This window comes from Haplochromis burtoni, unplaced genomic scaffold (assembly GCF_018398535.1).
Source record: "Haplochromis burtoni strain Fernald_Lab_line unplaced genomic scaffold, NCSU_Asbu1 Contig_64, whole genome shotgun sequence".
In the NCBI taxonomy this organism is placed as follows: domain Eukaryota; kingdom Metazoa; phylum Chordata; class Actinopteri; order Cichliformes; family Cichlidae; genus Haplochromis; species Haplochromis burtoni.
Genome location: NW_024582425.1, coordinates 1,261,766 through 1,280,193, shown reverse-complemented (window position 1 = coordinate 1,280,193; position 18,428 = coordinate 1,261,766). Strand labels below are relative to the sequence as shown.

Here is an 18,428-nt window from a genome sequence, read left to right as displayed (position 1 = left end):
TAAGCAGTGCAGGCAGACTTGCTAGTAAAAGTCAATTTTCGGGGCACTGGTCATGGTTAGTTGCTACAATGGATGGAGCCTCATATTTTACTGTGGATGCTGCACTTTATATATCTCCTCCTGATCTCAAAACATGTATTAACCACTACAGGACTGATTATGCTAATAATCATTTATTTTGTGAACCTGAAAAATTCAATACAACTTTTATTTATATAGCGTCAAATCACAACAACAAGGCACTCTATATTGTAAGGTAAAACCCCCAACAATCAAATGACCCCTTATGAGCAAGCACTTGGCAACAGTGGGAATGAAAAACGTCCCTTTAAAAGGAAGAAACGTCCAGCAGAACTAGGCTCAGGGAGGAGCAGCCGTCTGTGAAGGAGGAAGACAGGACAACAGACACATTTATGAGGTTAAATCAAGCAATTTAATTAAATGCATGATGTTGTTTTAACATGAGGTTCATTTTCCATGTGCTTGTATCTGACACCAGTTTTTGCAGATGATATACTTGTATTTTTTAAACACTACAAGATGGTGTATTTTCATATGGAAAGTCGTTTCCAGTGTCGCTTTAAGGTACTATAATAATGTTATTTGCGTCTTCACATCTTAAAAAAGACTTATCGCCCTTCATGCTCGCTCCATATATAATTAATATCCTAATTTTAATCCAAATTCCATCGTAAAGTAAAACTCTCCCTAAATTTTTCCCCTCAGTGTTGTTAAAAGTGAGCAGACATGTGAGATACGCAGCTTAGATGGCAACCAGAGACTAAAGGGTTATTAAGCGAGACTGAGATGAAACATCACCAGAGTTGAACGCCTCGTCCAGATGCTGCGGCCGCAGGGGTCCTGGCTGAGTCACGGAGCTCCAAGGACTCCAAACAGGCGCTTTCTCCAAAATCTCTCCTCCTACTCCCCCAAAACAACACGCACTCTTCTTCTCAGACCAGATGCACCATAAGCGATAAGACTAACTGCAGAGAGAAGGATTATCATTATTCTTTGTAATTTTCTAGAGTTTTTTAATTCCCTTTTTTGCCCGTGATTGCTTGGTTTTCAGGAAAAAAGTATTTATTACACCTTAATTTAACATTCCACTAGTCTTTTGGTAATACAATTGAAAAATACTGGCAAAAGGGAATGTGTAACATAATATCAAGGTGGAGGACTTGAGCGCATGCTGGCTCTGCTGCACTGTATGTGCACTAGCAAACTGAGCCACCAGATGCCCAGCACATTCAAACTCAGAGGTCTGGAATTAATTATGCCTTGTGTTTGGCGCTGGTTATCAAAGAGCATACAAATGGAGACGTTAGAGCTGTTGATCTTGATGATGCTCACGTATTTGGCCGTCTAAATTAGGACTTAAATAGTCTGAAGCAAACAGGGGGGCCATCAACAGTGGCATTTGAGCCCAATTGAAATGACTCCCAGTTACTGAAACATCATTCTGTAATCAACAGAGCACTCTCTCCTCCCATGGGGGATGTCAAATATAGCTGGGCTTTGTGATCATGATTAGGGAATGTAGCAGTCCATAGGAGCATTTTTAGTCCATTGTGTTTGCAGCACATGTGTATTGTGTCATTTGTGTTTTTTCTATGTCTAAGGGGATTACTTTGTTTTATCCATAAAAAGAATCATTCTTCATTATTTTCTGTTCTCTTTCTCTTGTGTGTTTCTCATGCTGTTTTCTGTCTCTGTATCCAAGATGAGAGTTGAGAGCAATTTATCAAGTACAACCCACTATCATAGTAGCCAAACCGCCATGTCACCAGCCATTTATTTCCTGTCATTTACTCTTTTCTCCTGCAGGCTGACCTGCTGTCGCCTTTTATTTGCACACACTCTCTCTGCTTCCACGTCTTTTTTTCTTTGCCGTCTGTCATGTTTCCTCCTGCATTGTATCATCTTGTCTTTGTAAAGCTTTTAAATGTTTTATCAGACATGCTTGACCTTGTTTGACCTGACTTTCTCTCCACACAGGACAACAGCCGGAGGGTGGACAATGTGCTCAAACTGTGGATCATAGAGGCCCGCGAGCTTCCAGCAAAGAAACGATACTACTGCGAACTATGTTTGGACGACATGCTGTATGCACGCACCACCAGCAAGCCCCGCACCGACACCGTTTTCTGGGGCGAGCACTTTGAATTCAACAACCTGCCAGCTGTCCGCAACCTACGCCTTCATCTATACAAGGAGACAGACAAGAAGAGACGCAAGGTGACACAGAGAACTGTAGGGTAGCATAAAGGTCTGAAAATGAGTCATTTATATTAACTTAAAGTTGTTGAAACGAATACAATTGAAATATCCTAAAGTTGAATTTTATCGACTTATTTTTTTATTTTCTTATTATCATATCTACATCAACAACATTAATTATACTAGCTTTATTTATATAACATCATTAATAACAAAGCAAAGCAAAATCAGGATAAACTAAATGCAATAGTTATAATGAAGTAGTCCAGCCATGAGAAAATAAATGCATGAATTGTGTGAGAGCATTGGTTTTATTTTTGAGATGCAGACAGATCTGAACAGCTGCTCTCGATGTGTGCTTCAAAGCTGAATCAAATGGTATTTCCAAATGTCTGTTAGTGGGCTTTACAATGGGTTCGTAGGACTGAGATGTCATGTTATTTATGGAGCAGTCAGTGCTACAGAGGTGAAACTGAAAAAGCAACTATGCTTTTAGGGTCAAGAGGTCTCCAGCAAGGTATATCTGTGTATCTGCTGCACAGTACTAAGAGCTGGTAGAAGCATATGATAGAAAATATAGCAGGACCTAAAACTGAACCTTGGGGTATACCACAGGTAAAGAGGTAATCACCTGTGGTGACAGGGTAGATTCTTACTAAAAGTGAAAACACTTCAATTTAAAAGATAAAGCAAATGCATGAGTAATACTGTGAGGTGTAACATTAGCACTTAAGAAGTAGGTGACTTAATACTGAGTCACAAAACCAGTCATTCTCATTTTCAGCTCAGTACAAGAGTAACGCTGCCACAGTAAAGCTCTAGCTTCAAACAGCACTCCGGGGATCCAGCGTTAGTCCTGCTGCTCATAATTAATTCATTGCTGAAGCTTAAAATGAACTTTTTTTTGACATTTCCGACTTTCAGATTAGTTTTCTAAAATATTTCTCTGCAGAACTGAAAGAAACAATGTTTCTTTACCACAGCTAATGTTTGTTTTTGCTTTTCACGTCTAAGGAAAAGAGCACATACTTAGGACTCGTAAGCATCCCCATCTCAAGCATCACTGGACGTCAGTTTGTGGAGCAGTGGTACCCGGTCATCCAGCCCAGCGTTCTCACCAAGGGAGCTGGTGTCGGAGGAGGGAAGATCATCAATGCATCTCTACGCCTCAAATCCCGCTTTCAGACCATGAACATCCTGCCCATGGAGCTGTATAAGGAGTTTGCAGAGTATGTCACTAATAACTACCGCACCCTGTGTGCTGTGCTGGAGCCTGTGCTGAGTGTCAAGAGCAAAGAGGAAGTGGCCTGTGCTCTGGTGCATATACTTCAGAGCACAGGGAAAGCTAAGGTATGGGATCACTGAGTCCTCTACTTGACAAACACTATTTTAGGAGGAAAATAGTAACTCGGTTCCCCTTTTCTCCAGGATTTTCTATCGGACATGGCAATGTGTGAGGTAGACAGATTCATCGACCGAGAACACCTTATCTTCAGAGAGAACACTCTGGCCACCAAAGCCATAGAAGAGTACCTCAAACTGATTGGACATAAGTACCTCAAGGATGCTATAGGTGAGTCGGAGCGTTTGCAGTGTTTGACTTAGTCGCTCATGTGTTCAAACCAATTTAAAATTCAGCAGATCAACTTTTGAAAGTTGGGAAATAGCCAAACTTTTAATTAAAGGGGGGAAAAATCCTACTTAAGAGACCCAACTTTCTCTCAGCATGCCTTAGTGTTTTTGCATGCAGAAGATAGTTTGGTTGGGTGTGGGGAATTTTATTATTTTTCAACTTATTCGTGGTACTCAAACTTGTGTCTTTTTTGCACTGCTGTGTGGAGTTTGATGATATATTGAATTATGTGATTATCCGAGCTCAGCACAAGTCTGTTGGCGGTGAGATCAAGAAGCAGCTCTCCTCAAAAGGCGAGAAATACGACTTCCTGAGAGGAAGCAACGAGCTCGATATGTTGTTATCGTTAGCCTGGTTTCATTAATGAATGTTTGCTTGAGTTCATACGAAATCGAGAACTTATTTAACATAATTGTATTCAGCCATCATTATTCTGGATTGTAGGATGAACATGAAGACTTCAGTGTCTTATGGACAACTTGAGCTTCATGGCAGTGGCCATTTGGTTTTAACAGGCTAAAAGTGATCATATTTAGATAAGAGGGTGGAATAAAGTGATCAGTGTACACCAGCTGGCTTCATTATCAGGATGTACTTTGAAATAATAATAAGTAACATACAAATAAAATACTATCATTTCATTCAATAATGCTACAGACACATTAAATGGGCAATTAATACAATAAATAACACAGTCCATCTAATATTTCATAACTTTAAGCCCTAATTAAACTTAAACTTTATCAAATTTAAAAAGGTGGGTAAAAAACAGCATAAAATAAAAGTTAAATAAAGGTAAGCTAACTCCAAGTAAACAATAATATATAGGATAACATAAACAGTGTCACGGTCTGCGGTGGGCGGAGTGTGAGGTTCCAGGTGCAGACACAGACGAGGAGACAGTACCGAACTTGAAACGAAAAGCGAGCCTTTATTTGGGATGATTAACGTGGCAAACAACAGAAAACACTGAGGCAAAACTAAACTAGAAACTGAACTGGGAAAACTAAGAACTGACACTTAACTCAGACAGCAGGGAAGGCTAAGACAGGGTGACAATGATGCACATGACGGAGACAACTATGAACAGGACTCTGTGCTGGAACAACAAAGAACTATGAAACGTATTCACATAAGCGACATGGACATGACCAGCACAGAGCCCTGAAACCTGGCGTAACATGGGGGAAGTAGAACAGACGACGCGGCGACGAACAAAGGAAGACTGAGGACTTAAATACACACATGAGGTGATCAGGGGAAGTGGAGACACATGAGAACACAGCTGACTAGAAGGAAACATAATGACAATACAGGGGAGAGTAACACTAACTACAATGAACAAAGAACCCCGTACTCTTTCAAAATAAAACAGGAAACACAGAGACATGGAGATAGAACATGAACTTAACCTAACAAGAGACATGAAACACGACAGGTAGACACACAGACCAGGGGGAGATGACAAAAGGGACTAAGAAACCAAGGACTAAACTGCAAACTAGAAAACAACTAGATGTGTTAAACTACACATGTGGACACAAAAATATGCATTAGAACTTAAACCCTGGGCCTCAGTACCGTGACAAACAGTTTCTCAGTTGTTTCTCAGTAAAGTTGTCTCTTAATTTTCTAACACTGAGTGCATTTAATGCTTTGGTGTTCATAAAAGTAGTGCATAGGAGTGTAAAGGGACAGACAGTTTCTCCAGAGATTTCCAGTAAGTGCTAAGTGCTCGTAATAATAATACTACAGTGCAGTGAATTCTGCTCAGCAGTCCATTTCTGAGAATTGTTTTTTATATGCTATATTGGTATGAAAATACTTTGAGCTAAAAGTAACTACTGTTGTAATTTGCTGTTAGCCAATAAGACAGCTCCTCACCTACGACTACTTAAACAGCATAGTGTGGTAGTGTGGCAATGCTCGGTTTGTTGTCTCATAATTGATTTCTTTCATATTAATCTTGTTGTGGATGTTGTTTTCGTTATTAATAACACTGAAACTTGTTGCTAATGAAATGTCTCTTGCAGGGGAGTTCATAAGGGCCTTGTATGAGTCAGAAGAAAATTGTGAAGTTGACCCCATGAGAATACCACCCTCTGTATTACCAGACCACCAAGCCAATCTTCGAATGTGCTGTGAATTGGCACTCTGCAAGATTGTTAATTCCCATTGGTGAGTAGTTAATAATGCAAAAAAAAGCAACTCCTTTACTAGACTGTGTTTGTTTCTCTTCGCTATAATAAAGATAGATGAGGCTTTTAAACAGCTTCTCGGTGGAATATCTAAATGTACCTAGTTTGTCCTGAAACCTTTTATGTTGCTTTATAGTGTGTTCCCTCGAGAGCTGAAGGAAGTCTTTGCCTCCTGGCGAGTGCGCTGTGCTGAGAGGGGTCGAGAAGACATCGCTGACCGCCTCATCAGCGGTTCTCTTTTCCTGCGCTTCCTGTGTCCTGCTATCATGTCGCCATCGCTTTTCAACCTCACCCAGGAGTATCCAGATGAGCAGACATCACGCACACTCACCCTCATCGCTAAAGTAGTGCAAAACCTGGCTAACTTCTCCAAGTCAGTTTTATTTCATTTCATTCATATATTTAGCTTTATGAAAAGAATTCTGTTTTTTTAATCCATGTATTTAGGGAAGGAAAAAAGCTGACCATCAATGACAAAAACAAATAAATGAATTTATGCATTTAATTGTTTGATATTTCTTCTTTACAGTGCCCAAAACTATTAAAAATTTGAGCTTTAATACAAAAACAGTTTAAATTAATGACATTTATTTGAAAAAACTATTATTAAATCAAAGATTATGAGTGTAGCTACAATTTAATTTCCCTGCTAAAATATTTTTCAGTTCTTTTTCTACCACTTTCCCTGTCACACACATATGTCCTCCCCGCCCTGTTCTGTCTGTTCCCACCTGCAGGTTTGGAAGCAAAGAGGAGTACATGTGTTTCATGAATGAGTTTTTAGAAATGGAGTGGGGCTCCATGCAGCAGTTCCTCTACGAGATCTCCAACCTGGACAGTGTCAGCAATGCAGGCGCTTTTGAGGGCTACATCGACCTGGGCAGGGAGCTGTCTATACTGCACAGTCTCCTCTGGGAGGTCATGGCTCAACTCAGCAAGGTAAACACAAAGCATCATATCTGTTGTTATAAACTGCAACCATACTGGTAAAAATCAAATGATACGTCAAAAAAATCCACAGTGGGTTATTTATCGCTACAGTATCCTGAATTTAACCTACTATAGTCATCAAAGTAGTCGTTTCATATGTAATAATACTGCTGCATTCCTAATCATGCTGCTCTGGAACTGGAAAACAACGTTTTACTTTCTCACATGCAAGTGAAATAATGTCATAAAATAAGTGAAGTAAAACTAAAAACTAAACATAATTACAGTTTAAATTGAATTGCCAGAGTTCAGTTGATAACATTCTGATAACACAGTACATCGCTTACATTGTGCAGCCAGACTAAGCTGTGCTGAGATTCGATGTGTAGTTTTAGGATTTTAAAAGCTGCATCTAAAAAAAATGTCTTGTTGTTCTCTCACCTCAAATGTTTCACAAAATCAGACTCCATGTGATTACATTTCCAGTGCGTGGTGAATGAGATGGACGTACTGAAAAACACTTACATTAGATTACACAAAAATGTTTTTAATGAATATGTAGCTAAAGTGCCATTTCTTTTTGTTTTCCCTCCAACCACAGGATGCCATCATCAAACTGGGTCCTTTGCCTCGTCTCCTGAATGACATCAGCATGGCCTTGCGTAACCCACACCTCCAGAGGCAGCCCAGCCATCAGACAGACAGAGAGCCCGGGAGACAGTCGGACAGGCTGCTGTCACGGCCCAGCTTCAACAGGGGCATCTCTTCTGAGTTCCAAAATCTCATGATGAGGGATCTTAATAGGTAGGAACATTTGAGACTTTAAACAGTTTCAAACGCTGAAACCTGAGTTGTTTTCACAGAGTGTCAAGAGAATAAAATCCAGAAGATGTTCTTTTTAAGTGATGCAGTTTCCCACTACTGGAAATACTTTTGCAAAGGACATCCATCATCTGACTGCATCTTACATTTGCCTTCTTGTGGTTACCATTGCCAAGTGAAGTCTAGGAAAGTTTGGGGCTGCAGTGCATATTTGAAAAAGTCTTTCAACAAATGCTTCTTTTCTCCTTGTTGTGCAGTAGTAGGTAAAAATACTACGGGAGATGTGGCTCTTTTTTCTGCACTACATTTATGTAACAGCTGGAGATTTGTTTTTTTAGCTAATTTTTTTTCAATGAAAAAGCTGTGTCATTATTTAAAAATGCAGAGCGCTGCTTAAGAAAATTGGCCTTGAACCTTTTTGCATGCAGCCTTGTTTTTTCTGTCTAGTGCCACATGGCAACTTTCGGTTGCCTAGATCTCCTCAGAGAGACATCTTACTAAGGTTTCATTTAAATAACATTTTAAGGTAACAACCTCCAACAAAGTTTTTCCAAAAGCCTAAAATTAGAGGAAGAAAATACAGATTTTTGCAGCAGAACTTTCCCCTACCCTCTTACTCGTAATTTTAATCAGATTAATCCACTTCCGATTGTTCCAGTGACTCTATAGAGGGGATTTCAGCTTTATGTTCAGAACCACTGAACTTATCTTAACACTGCATAAAACTGGGTAAAAATAGTCGGCATGACCAGAGCGAGATGGAGAAGATATTTAATTCATGTTTATGTAATTGTGGCAGCGTACCTATGTTCAAGGACCTTCTAGCTCTTTCCACACACCGCACATTTGCTTGTTACATTGAATTTAGCTATAGATAGAAGCCTGATAACGTGATACATCCTAGTTTAATAACAGATGAAGCATTCAGTCTTGATTTTAACCAACTGAAGAAACGATTCAGATGCTTCTTCCAGTGCTGTTGTATTTAGCTTTCAACTTGCAATCATAATAATATAGTAATATAGTGTCTAAATAAACTGTTCATAGGGGAAGAGTGTAGAGTTTGTTAGACTCCTCACCTCCTGTTTCTGCTGTTCTCCAGCTCTATAGATATCACCCGTTTGCCTTCCCCTACATCCACCGGAGGGGTCATGCCATCTCGTACCCAGATGAGTTTTCAGGACCGTGACCATCCTCATCGAGCATCCTCCAAAGACATGTTTTACGTATCACGCCCTCCCCTGGCCCGATCCAGCCCAGCGTACTGCACGAGCAGCTCGGATATCACAGAACCTGATCCTAAGGTGAGTTTTACCACACTGACTCGGGGAATCACCATCCCATCCGCTAGGTTTACCTTTATCAAGGTGAGATTAGTATGACGTGCATGTTGGTCATACTGTAAGAATCTGCCATCGTGTGATCGAGGCTCTAGTATATCATGACATCTGCTTTTTTCCCACTGATTCACCACGCAACTCATCCTAGCGGTATTTCCTGGGAAATACTTTGATGCATTCCGATAACCAGGCAGGCCTCGCGGTAAAAACACCCGCACCACCCTCACCCATCATCCGTGGCCACCTAACATAAGCAATAACAGGGGGCACACTAGCCTCTCATATCCCTTATTATTTAGGTGCTCAGTGTCAATAAAAGCGTATCTATGATGGACCTCCAGGATTCCCGAATGAACAGCGTGTCTAACCTGCAGTCGGTGGACATGCTCAACTCCTCCCAGGCCTCCATCGCCGGTATGGGCAGCTTCGGCGGGCTGAGCAGCGGAGGCGGTGGCGGCCTGGGGTCGGGCCTGAGCAGCCAGCTGCGGGCCGGTGGGAGGTTGTCAGCTGGCTCTGGCGGCTCCAGCATGTCCGGTGGCCTCCGGCTGAGCCAGCTGAGCCAGATGGGCACCACCACCGACTCGCTATCCCAGCAGCAGCAACAGCAGGCCGCCGCCATGCGCTACCCGCTTTCCTTCCAGAATCCCCTCTTTCATCTGGCGACTGCTGATGGGCCTCAACAGCAACAGCTCCATCACCAGCACAGCCGGGCTCAACCCCCCGCACCCCTTCTCCTGGCCCCAGAGCCCGAACCCTCTCACCAGTCCTACATCCCACAGTTCGCCCATGGAGGGTTCTCTCGCAGTGAGGATCTGTCCACCCTCAGGACCAGGGACGGTCACCTGGGACAACCCAGCATCATCCACTCACATAGCTACAGTGACGACTACAGCAGGGCTGACTATGGACGCAGGCAGATGTCCATGCATATGCAGGTAAATGGACTCTCACTGTATTTCTGTAATGTCATAAATTCGCTATGTAATAATGTTTACATGTGAAATGGTATTACTATAGATGTTGAATTAGTATTTTCATTATGCACCAAGGATAAAAAAGGAACAATGTTATAGACATTGATTAAAAAAATATAATCACAGTCTCATACCCTGAGCTTCAGTTCTTTTGTACAAACCAGACTGTAAAAAATCCCAAAATGCTCTAAAATAAACGCCAAAGATTTTCTAACTTGAAAACAGTAAATTATGAATCATTGATAATTAAATTGGTTCCAGAAGATTGTTTGATTCCACTCTAATCAATTTGTTGTGAAAGTCCTTCAGTGAGTATGCTTCATACCTCTTTTGCTCCGAAGCAGTGCCAGTGCTTTCTCTAGAACCTGATAAAAAGACTGGAACCATTCATTGCTGAGCCCAGCCCAGTGGCTGGGAGAGGCTGATGATTCAAAAATGCCGCTGTGATCTTCTCCTGGGATGTAGTGGATATGTAATTGTTCACATGTTAAGCAAAATGTGGGCCGGTTTATATAACGCAGATCAACGTAGCCACCGTGATGTCACCGATAGATTTGCAATATTCTGTTTTCATCTTAGCAAGCTTAGCATTTTGGGAACAGACATCACATGAACTTCATGTTTTGATCAGTAAGACCTGAAACTATCAACTAGGCCCAAAAACTTTTGAACATGTTTACTGAAACCCTCAAAAATTGGGCCTTTCTTTGACAGTGGAGCCGAGCTTTAAGAGTCAATCACCAAAAAGATCTCTTTATTCCAACATTTATTAGGAATATATAATATATATTAATTGATAATATATAATTCTGATTCTGAGGATTTGCAGTTTTTCTTTGTCTAGTGTGATGGTAACACACTTTTTTTAGGGATGAGCTTAAGACATGACGCCATCATAAGAAGTCATGACAAAGTCTTCTTGTCACAAAGTCACAAGTCTTTGTGAATGTTTATGATTGTTGTCATTAAGTGTCACGATGTCATTTTTATTACAAAGTTACATTGATTGATATGTCTTTGTGATGACAGCTTGACATTAACCAGGACAACGTAAACCTGTCATAAACATGGCGTACCGGGTCAAACTTGAAAAAGTGTCTCACTTTTTGCATTACATCACATTACATTACATCACACATCACACTGCAGGAGCACCAATGTAAAAAGCCAAAACACAAGTTGCCTGTCAGAAAAGCTGAATCAAACTAGAATGCCATGCAGGCCTCATCCAACAAGGGGCTGCATTGGTTCTGTCAATTCCCAGTTTTATCCAATCTAGGAAGCTAAGCAGAATCAGGCCTGGTTAGTACTTGGATCCTTGAGTGTCTGGTGCTGATACCAGGTGCTGTAAGCTGGAATTTGATTGGGTAACGTGGGTTGTCCTTTTATTGGAGGGTTAGTGGATGAATCTTCAGCCCACCTGGTCCGTATGTCTATGGGTGCTTGAGCAAGATACTGAGCTAGAATAAAGCACTGGATCACCTCAAGGTGCGTAATATTGTAAGGTAAAGTGCTTCATTCACTGCTTCACAGTGAATGGGTTAAATGCAGAGAGGAATTTCCCCACAGGGATCAATGAAGTATACATTATTATTATTAAAGATACTACAATAATACAGAGAAAACTCCAACAATCAAATGACCCCCTATGAGCAAGCACTTTAGCAACAGTGGGAATAAAAAACTCCCTTTTAACAGGAAGAAACGTCCAGCAGAACCAGGCTCAGGGAGGTGCAGCCATCTGCTGTGACTGGTTGGGGGGGAGGCGAGGGAGACAAGGCAAAAGGCACACTGTGGAAGAGATGAATAATAGCTCCATGTTTCTACTGTTACATCACCTTCATTGACAGAATCTCAAAATGCTTGAAACACATCAATTCATCATTCGAACTGAACTTCTGTTACTACATTTTATTGTCTCATTAGTATTTGAGGCAATTTACCCGAGTGTGGCAACCCACTGAATTTTTTTCCAATCTGATAAGTGAATTAGTATAAATGTTAATTTATCATTCACGTGTTTTTCAAGGATAATCTCCAACAGCAACAAATGATGGGCATGGCCTCCCAGACGGGAACCTCCCATTCCTCCCTGGCCACCACGCCTCCCTCCACAGTCCAACCTATGCGGCAGAGTTCTGTTGCTCCGCCTCCCACCCAGCGTGTCAAATCCCAGACCTCCCATCAGCTGTCCGTCAGTGCAGCTGCTGCACCCTCTGCTCCTGCAAAAACTAGGCCGCAAAGCGGAAACCTTCTCCAGTCGCCAGAATCCGGCTACGGCAGGCAGCATGGGCCCCGGCAGCTCTCCGTCAAAGACAACACTGCCCCGGGCCTGCCCCACCAGCAGAGCTCTGTCAGGGAAAGCCAGAGTCCACAGGGAACCACCAGTCAGAGCACTCAACAGTCACCACAGCAGCAGCCTCAGCAACAGCAGCACCTGCTCAAACCCACTATGAGCAAACAGGTAACTGCTGCACACTCTCCTAATATCTAACTTTCCTATTTTTTTTTTCTTTAGCACCTGTGCTCACAGCTATTTCTCAACAACAACGTGTAAGATGTCAGTGTTTAGCTTATCTAGGGGATAAAACTGACATTCAAGATTAAGAGCTTGGGAGCCACCAGGGCTCAGCCATGCTCAAAATGTATGAACTCGTGTAGCACTGAGGCATTTTGGGTAACATCGTGCACCAAATTTATGCAAGTGACTTTCACTCAATTAAAAATTCATGTTCTCATATTCAGTGTGCTGACCTTTCTTCCCAGGGTTCCCAGTCTCCATCTACCCTCAATCCCCCAACGCCAGCCAATGAGCGGACGGTGGCCTGGGTCTCCAACATGCCTCATCTGTCCGCTGACATTGAAAGTTCTCGGATTGACCGTGAGGAATTCAAACTTAAGGAGTACTCAAAAAGCATGGATGAGTCACGCATGGATAGGGTAGGTTTAATTTTTAACTATTTAATTAACATTTCAGTTGAAGTCAGAGGAACATTGAGTTATGTCTGTCATTTCTGAGCAGATGGCACTCAGATTTGATCTTGACACAGAAGTCCAGAGGTCTCAAACTGTGATGAATGTGTTTAGAGAACTCAAATCCACCAGGCACTGCAGTGACCAAGAAAGCAAGGCATGTACGCACCAGCGTCGCAATAAACTGCTCTAATTTAGCATTCTTTTCACATCTCTACCTCAGGTACGGGAGTACGAGGAGGAGATCAACTCCCTGAAGGAGCGCTTGATGATGTCCCACAAAAAGCTGGAGGAGTATGAACGGAGGCTCCTCACGCAGGAGCAGCAGACCAATAAGATCCTCCTACAGTACCAGAATCGTCTCGAGGACAGTGAGAGGAGGCTACGGCAGCAGCAAGTGGAGAAAGACTCCCAAATTAAAGGAATAATTAGCAGGTAAATGGAAGCTGTTGTTGGGATGGAGGGAAAAGACTTGTGGTCTTGTATAAGGAGGCCATTGGTGGGCCATAGTCTTTCTTTTTCTTCTGTTACAGGGTTTTTGTGGAAAAAGGACCTTTTCTATAAAATTATGATTGCTAGCATTAATTAAAAAGACTTCTTATACTTCTGCGGAGGACTCCACAGTACGGCGTTAGCATATTGGATTCTGTTTAACAGGATGAAACATGAAAATGAAGCAGTTGTTACTGGCAATATATACATTGCACATCGGAATAAGACTCTATTTACCAGAGGTTGTTATCTTGAAAAGAATATTACAAGATAAGGAGATTGGTTTCCGTTTCATAAAGGACTGTAGCCTATGAGAAAGGATGGGAGCTTTATATTGAAAGCCAAAGCTGCAGACATGTAATGAGTGGCAAATTAAATAATAGACTGTAATACAGAAGACAAAGATCTTTATCTTAGATAAGCATGCAGGAGATGTTCCCGTGGTGGTTGTTTCTCCAGCTTAGTTAAGCTGGACAAAAGAGTCTTTGATTGTCCTCTGAGCTCTTGCCGTAGCAAATTTAAATGCGGTCATAACCTCACAACATGCTTTATTTGTTATTCAAGAGCATCATATTTGGACAACTGCAGAGAACTCCAGCTGAGCCCTAATTTCTCGAGTGCTTGTGCAAAATTGTAATGGGGCATTTATTGTCAGTGCAGTCTTAACTTTTATTGATCACTCACAAATTAAGCAGTTCATGGAAAAAAGGGTTGAGTATTGATCGTGTCTCAGTTGTATTTTTCAGGCACAAAAACCAAATATTTGCTGGGTTTTAAGGACTCCGTGAGCATTTTACGTGTGACCGCATATTAGCAATGCTGCCCTGCATTTAATTTTGTTTTTATTTTTCAGTGAAAAGACACTTAAAACTACATGAAAATATTGCAGTATTTTTACATCTTATAATAGTCTGTGGTCTGCAACTGAAGGGTGGATAACTGTGACAGAGAATATTGCCACTTCTAATCCACTCCAGGAAAGAAGACTTGGAATGAAGACAGAGAGTCCTGCTCGTCTTTTATGGAAAAACATCTTAAAAGGCCTAACCTTGTATATAACCACCATTAAAACGTCCTCCTTTATCCTGCGCTGTCACACTCACCATCAGCTGTTTGTTTATGAACAAAGTTCTGGATTTTGGGATCATGCAGGATGATTCCAGTTAGCAGAATTTTCAAATGATTCTCCCACGAGATTGCACTGTAAAAGCACAAAAGGATGGGGAGTTTTAAAACTTCAGAAACATGTCTGCACTTTTTAAACCAACTCAAAGAATTGTTTTGGACCTTCGGGCACCGGACTATGGAAGACCATGGTTTAATATTAGCTCTTCCATTTTAAATCAAGGTGAACCATGTTCACTGAAGGACTGCTGATGGGGTTTTTTTTACCTCTCCAGAGTGAACATGGGGACTAATACCTCTTTTAACAACACATGATGTGAAATGAAGAGGGGAGAACATCAGAGACAAACCTGAATCAGTCAGTGAATGGTGAAGATTCAGGTATAAAGGCATAAATGAGCTATGCCCTATACTACAGAAACTTTGTCAGAGCACTTAAAGCAAAACCCTTGATTACTGCTCCCCTGAAGTTAAAGCTTAAGGAGAGTGCTGTACACATGAAGCACAACGTGCAGTTATTAGCTGCTGTTTTCAAGGCTTAAACTTGTAACTTTTGGGACCTTTATCATCTGACCACACAAGGATGAATTACAGTAAGTAGCAGATCTGGATGCTTCCGAGTCAATTTTACACACAATTCACTGAGCCAGCCCAGGTCATGCAGAGCATTGCAGATCTAATGCACACACACGAGCAATGCAAATAATGTAGAAAGCGTCCTGTTGATTGGACTTCAGAATATCAGTGAAATAACAAGTGCAACCATAGCCTTATGTTATGTTTCACCTTAAATTGACTTTTATGTTCAATTTTCACATTCAGATATACAAACATATATATATACATATATATTATGTTGATGCAAAAGCAAGCTCAGGTTCTGCTAATGGAGCCCTTAGTTGTGACCTTAATTTCATGGCTCCTGTGTAGGCTTGGAAAAAAAACCAACTCTTTATCTGCAGACCTAAAATACTCAGCGTTATGTTTCAAGTTTGAGAGATATTTTTTTTCAGAGAAGCCTTAATGTTCTGTGCATAGAATTTGCTTTAAGCTCAGAGCAAATCCAACCTATGTCATTAGACCAGGTACACATTTTGTTCTCAACAATCTAATTTAAACCAAAGCCGAATATTGAGTTTTAGGTCATGCTAGGTTAAACACTGAATCCACTTTACCTGTAGCACTTGTATTTTTATTTTTTCTTTAGGGTAGTTATTCCATTAGTTGGCTACAGGCTCTCATATTTTTTTGTCAAAATACTTTAATTTTAAATATGAATGAAACTATTTATCTTCCCCGAGCTCTTTGCTGTGAACTGAAGAGATTTATATTGACGAGATGCATTGAATTTGCAGCAGAAAGGGGGGAGGGGACTTAATGGTCTTAATTGCACCTGTCATAGTAATAATCTATTTTAACTATAACCCATAGCATAGTAAATTCAGTAATGCAAGAGCCATAATAATAGTAGTATAAGAAATGTGATGTATATGAATTCTATTGAGAGTGAGATTACTATTTTAACCTTGCAATAGCTAACTTTTTAGCAGGAGAAGCGCAATAACAGATGCAGTATGTGTCTGCATGTGCTGTTTGTGCCGAATGCACATGCAGGATCCTGAGGAGGTGTATTGTATGCATCTTGTGTAGATAACGAAACAGTGACTTCCTGCCAAAATCTTTTACCAGGTGCCATCTGCAGTATCTAAACATACAAAATATAGACCTGGAATACTGTAAAATGCAAAACACCACAGAGACAACATGACGACAATGACGTGAGCTTTTGACAGCAGTATGTTCTGCAAAATGTGTTCTTAAAGCCTAAGTTGGGTTTTTTTTCTATTGTTTATGGGTTGTTTTTTCTTTTTCTTTTTTTTTTTTTGATGACCTGTATGGTGCTTGTGAACTTATCTGCATTTTAAATGAAAGATTGAAATTTATATTATTTATTAATTAAAGCAAAACTGACTTTCTCATCTCTGTATGATTTTTGCTGTAAATGCTTGGTATGATTTTGTTTTTGACCTGCAGTCCGTCATTGGTGGTGTCCGGTGACGTGGTGATCAGAATAGTTGTTTAAGAGAGTTAGACTGTCATTTAACTTATGCACTTAAAATATGATTTAAGTATTAAAAGGAAAAAACATATTCTTTTCTATTTATTTTCCCTCTCCAGAGTCTTAGATAATATTCTGGTGTCAGTATACCTGCCTCTCTTTGTAGCAAGAATATATTGATAGGCTGTATAGATTGTACAACAGCAAAAGTTATGTTTAAATCTTGCAAATGAATTCATAGTGGTGATGAGTTTTGGCTTGATGTGTGTGTGATTGACATGGCTTGTAGCAACAGCCAAGGGTTTTTGCTCACTTTTATATAGACCTGTGTCAAACAGTTGCGTTGTTTATTTTAAACAAATGCACTCAAAGAGGAATTTGGTTTAATGTGCATTTTAACCGCATCCATTTGGATTGCATAGTTTTTACATAAATAAACAATGTGATAAATTCGATGGGAGGCATATCCGTCAGTCAAATGTAAGTCAAACATACTGTTTTTTAAATGCATATTAACATGCTGTTCTGTACTGGGGACTTGGGTTGATTGCATGGTTTGGTTGTTTTTGTATATTTAAAACACTTTTAGTTTGCTTGTTTCGTTTATGTTTGACTGACAAAAAGACATTGCTTTAATTTATGTTAAAATGATTTGTAATGTGCGATTAAAGTGCAGAGTAAGCTCAAATTTGTCATGAGGTTGGGTTAAACTTGCTGTATCAACACAAATTAGATGTTATCAGGTAAGTTTACAAAAAATAGAGAGCATATCTGCAGCTGCTGTTTGACCCAGGTCTGTCTTTCCTTTTGCTTTTCATTAACTTTACATCCTATTTGACACCTTTTGTCTTTTGCCTTTTTCCTCTGTAGCAAAATATTCAGACTTTGTGACCTCATGTTGGTACATACACACATTGTTTTGACTAAATGTACGACTTGACCTCAAAAGCACACTACTTGAAGTACAACTGGATATATAAAGCTTAACTTCTTTTTTTTCCCTCTTCTTTTTGTAACATACCACCCACATGAATCATTGTCTGCCTTTTTGGAGTCATGTCAGAATCTTAATGCTGTATGCCCATGTTACATTCCATTGTTTTTTGGGACAGTGCTAATATTTCTGTGTGTGCTTATGATTGACTCTTTTCTTTTCCTCTTCTCTTCTTTTGTAAAAAAAACAAAAACAAACTCTCAACATTGTACATTATTTATGGAATAAAACATCCAAACGCTTATGTTTGAAACTTCACCTGTGGATTTTCGTTCTTTATTGTCAAACACGTGCCTCTGTGTTCTTAATAAAGTGATATGGATGTGGTGGAGGGGACTAGCTTTGAGTGACACAGTACGACTTGATTTGTGGTGTATTTATTTCTGCATGGCGCCAATTAAATGTTCCTGTCAACTATTTGATTGGATTAGTGGCTTAATGAATGCACAAGTGACAATCTTCCACCTTGTTTTACTTTGACAAATTGACATGCGTTTGCAAGATTACTCAATAGTTGACTATTATAAAGGGATAACATTCCAACAGTCATGTTTCATGTTAAGAAAATAAAGGATGTTTATTCTTCTGCTGTCAGCTACGATTAAAAAAAAATGTAAAACATGGAAAATCATGAAGGCAATACATTGAAGTCTATGATGTTGAGAGGT

At 40.3% G+C, this 18,428-nt stretch overlaps 1 protein-coding gene across 11 annotated transcripts in view; it reads left to right on the top strand.

Annotated features, from left to right (window-relative positions):
- Positions 1–18,428, top strand: part of syngap1b (synaptic Ras GTPase activating protein 1b) — a 175,285-nt gene that overhangs the window by 137,690 nt on the left and 19,167 nt on the right. For 5 of the 11 annotated variants that reach the window (XM_042221318.1, XM_042221316.1, XM_042221314.1 and 2 more), the window contains 13 exons: positions 1,999–2,238; positions 3,235–3,570; positions 3,649–3,793; positions 5,887–6,031; positions 6,188–6,424; positions 6,789–6,990; positions 7,583–7,785; positions 8,906–9,107; positions 9,292–9,345; positions 9,443–10,078; positions 12,147–12,581; positions 12,884–13,057; positions 13,314–13,525. In XM_042221318.1, the coding sequence (XP_042077252.1) occupies positions 1,999–2,238; positions 3,235–3,570; positions 3,649–3,793; positions 5,887–6,031; positions 6,188–6,424; positions 6,789–6,990; positions 7,583–7,785; positions 8,906–9,107; positions 9,292–9,345; positions 9,443–10,078; positions 12,147–12,581; positions 12,884–13,057; positions 13,314–13,525 (3,221 nt within the window). Of the gene's footprint in view, positions 1–1,998; positions 2,239–3,234; positions 3,571–3,648; positions 3,794–5,886; positions 6,032–6,187; positions 6,425–6,788; positions 6,991–7,582; positions 7,786–8,905; positions 9,108–9,291; positions 9,346–9,442; positions 10,079–12,146; positions 12,582–12,883; positions 13,058–13,313; positions 13,526–14,559; positions 18,017–18,428 lie in introns of those variants that run through there. The other 6 variants (XM_042221320.1, XM_005923696.3, XM_005923695.3 and 3 more) reach the window with 6 other exon arrangements.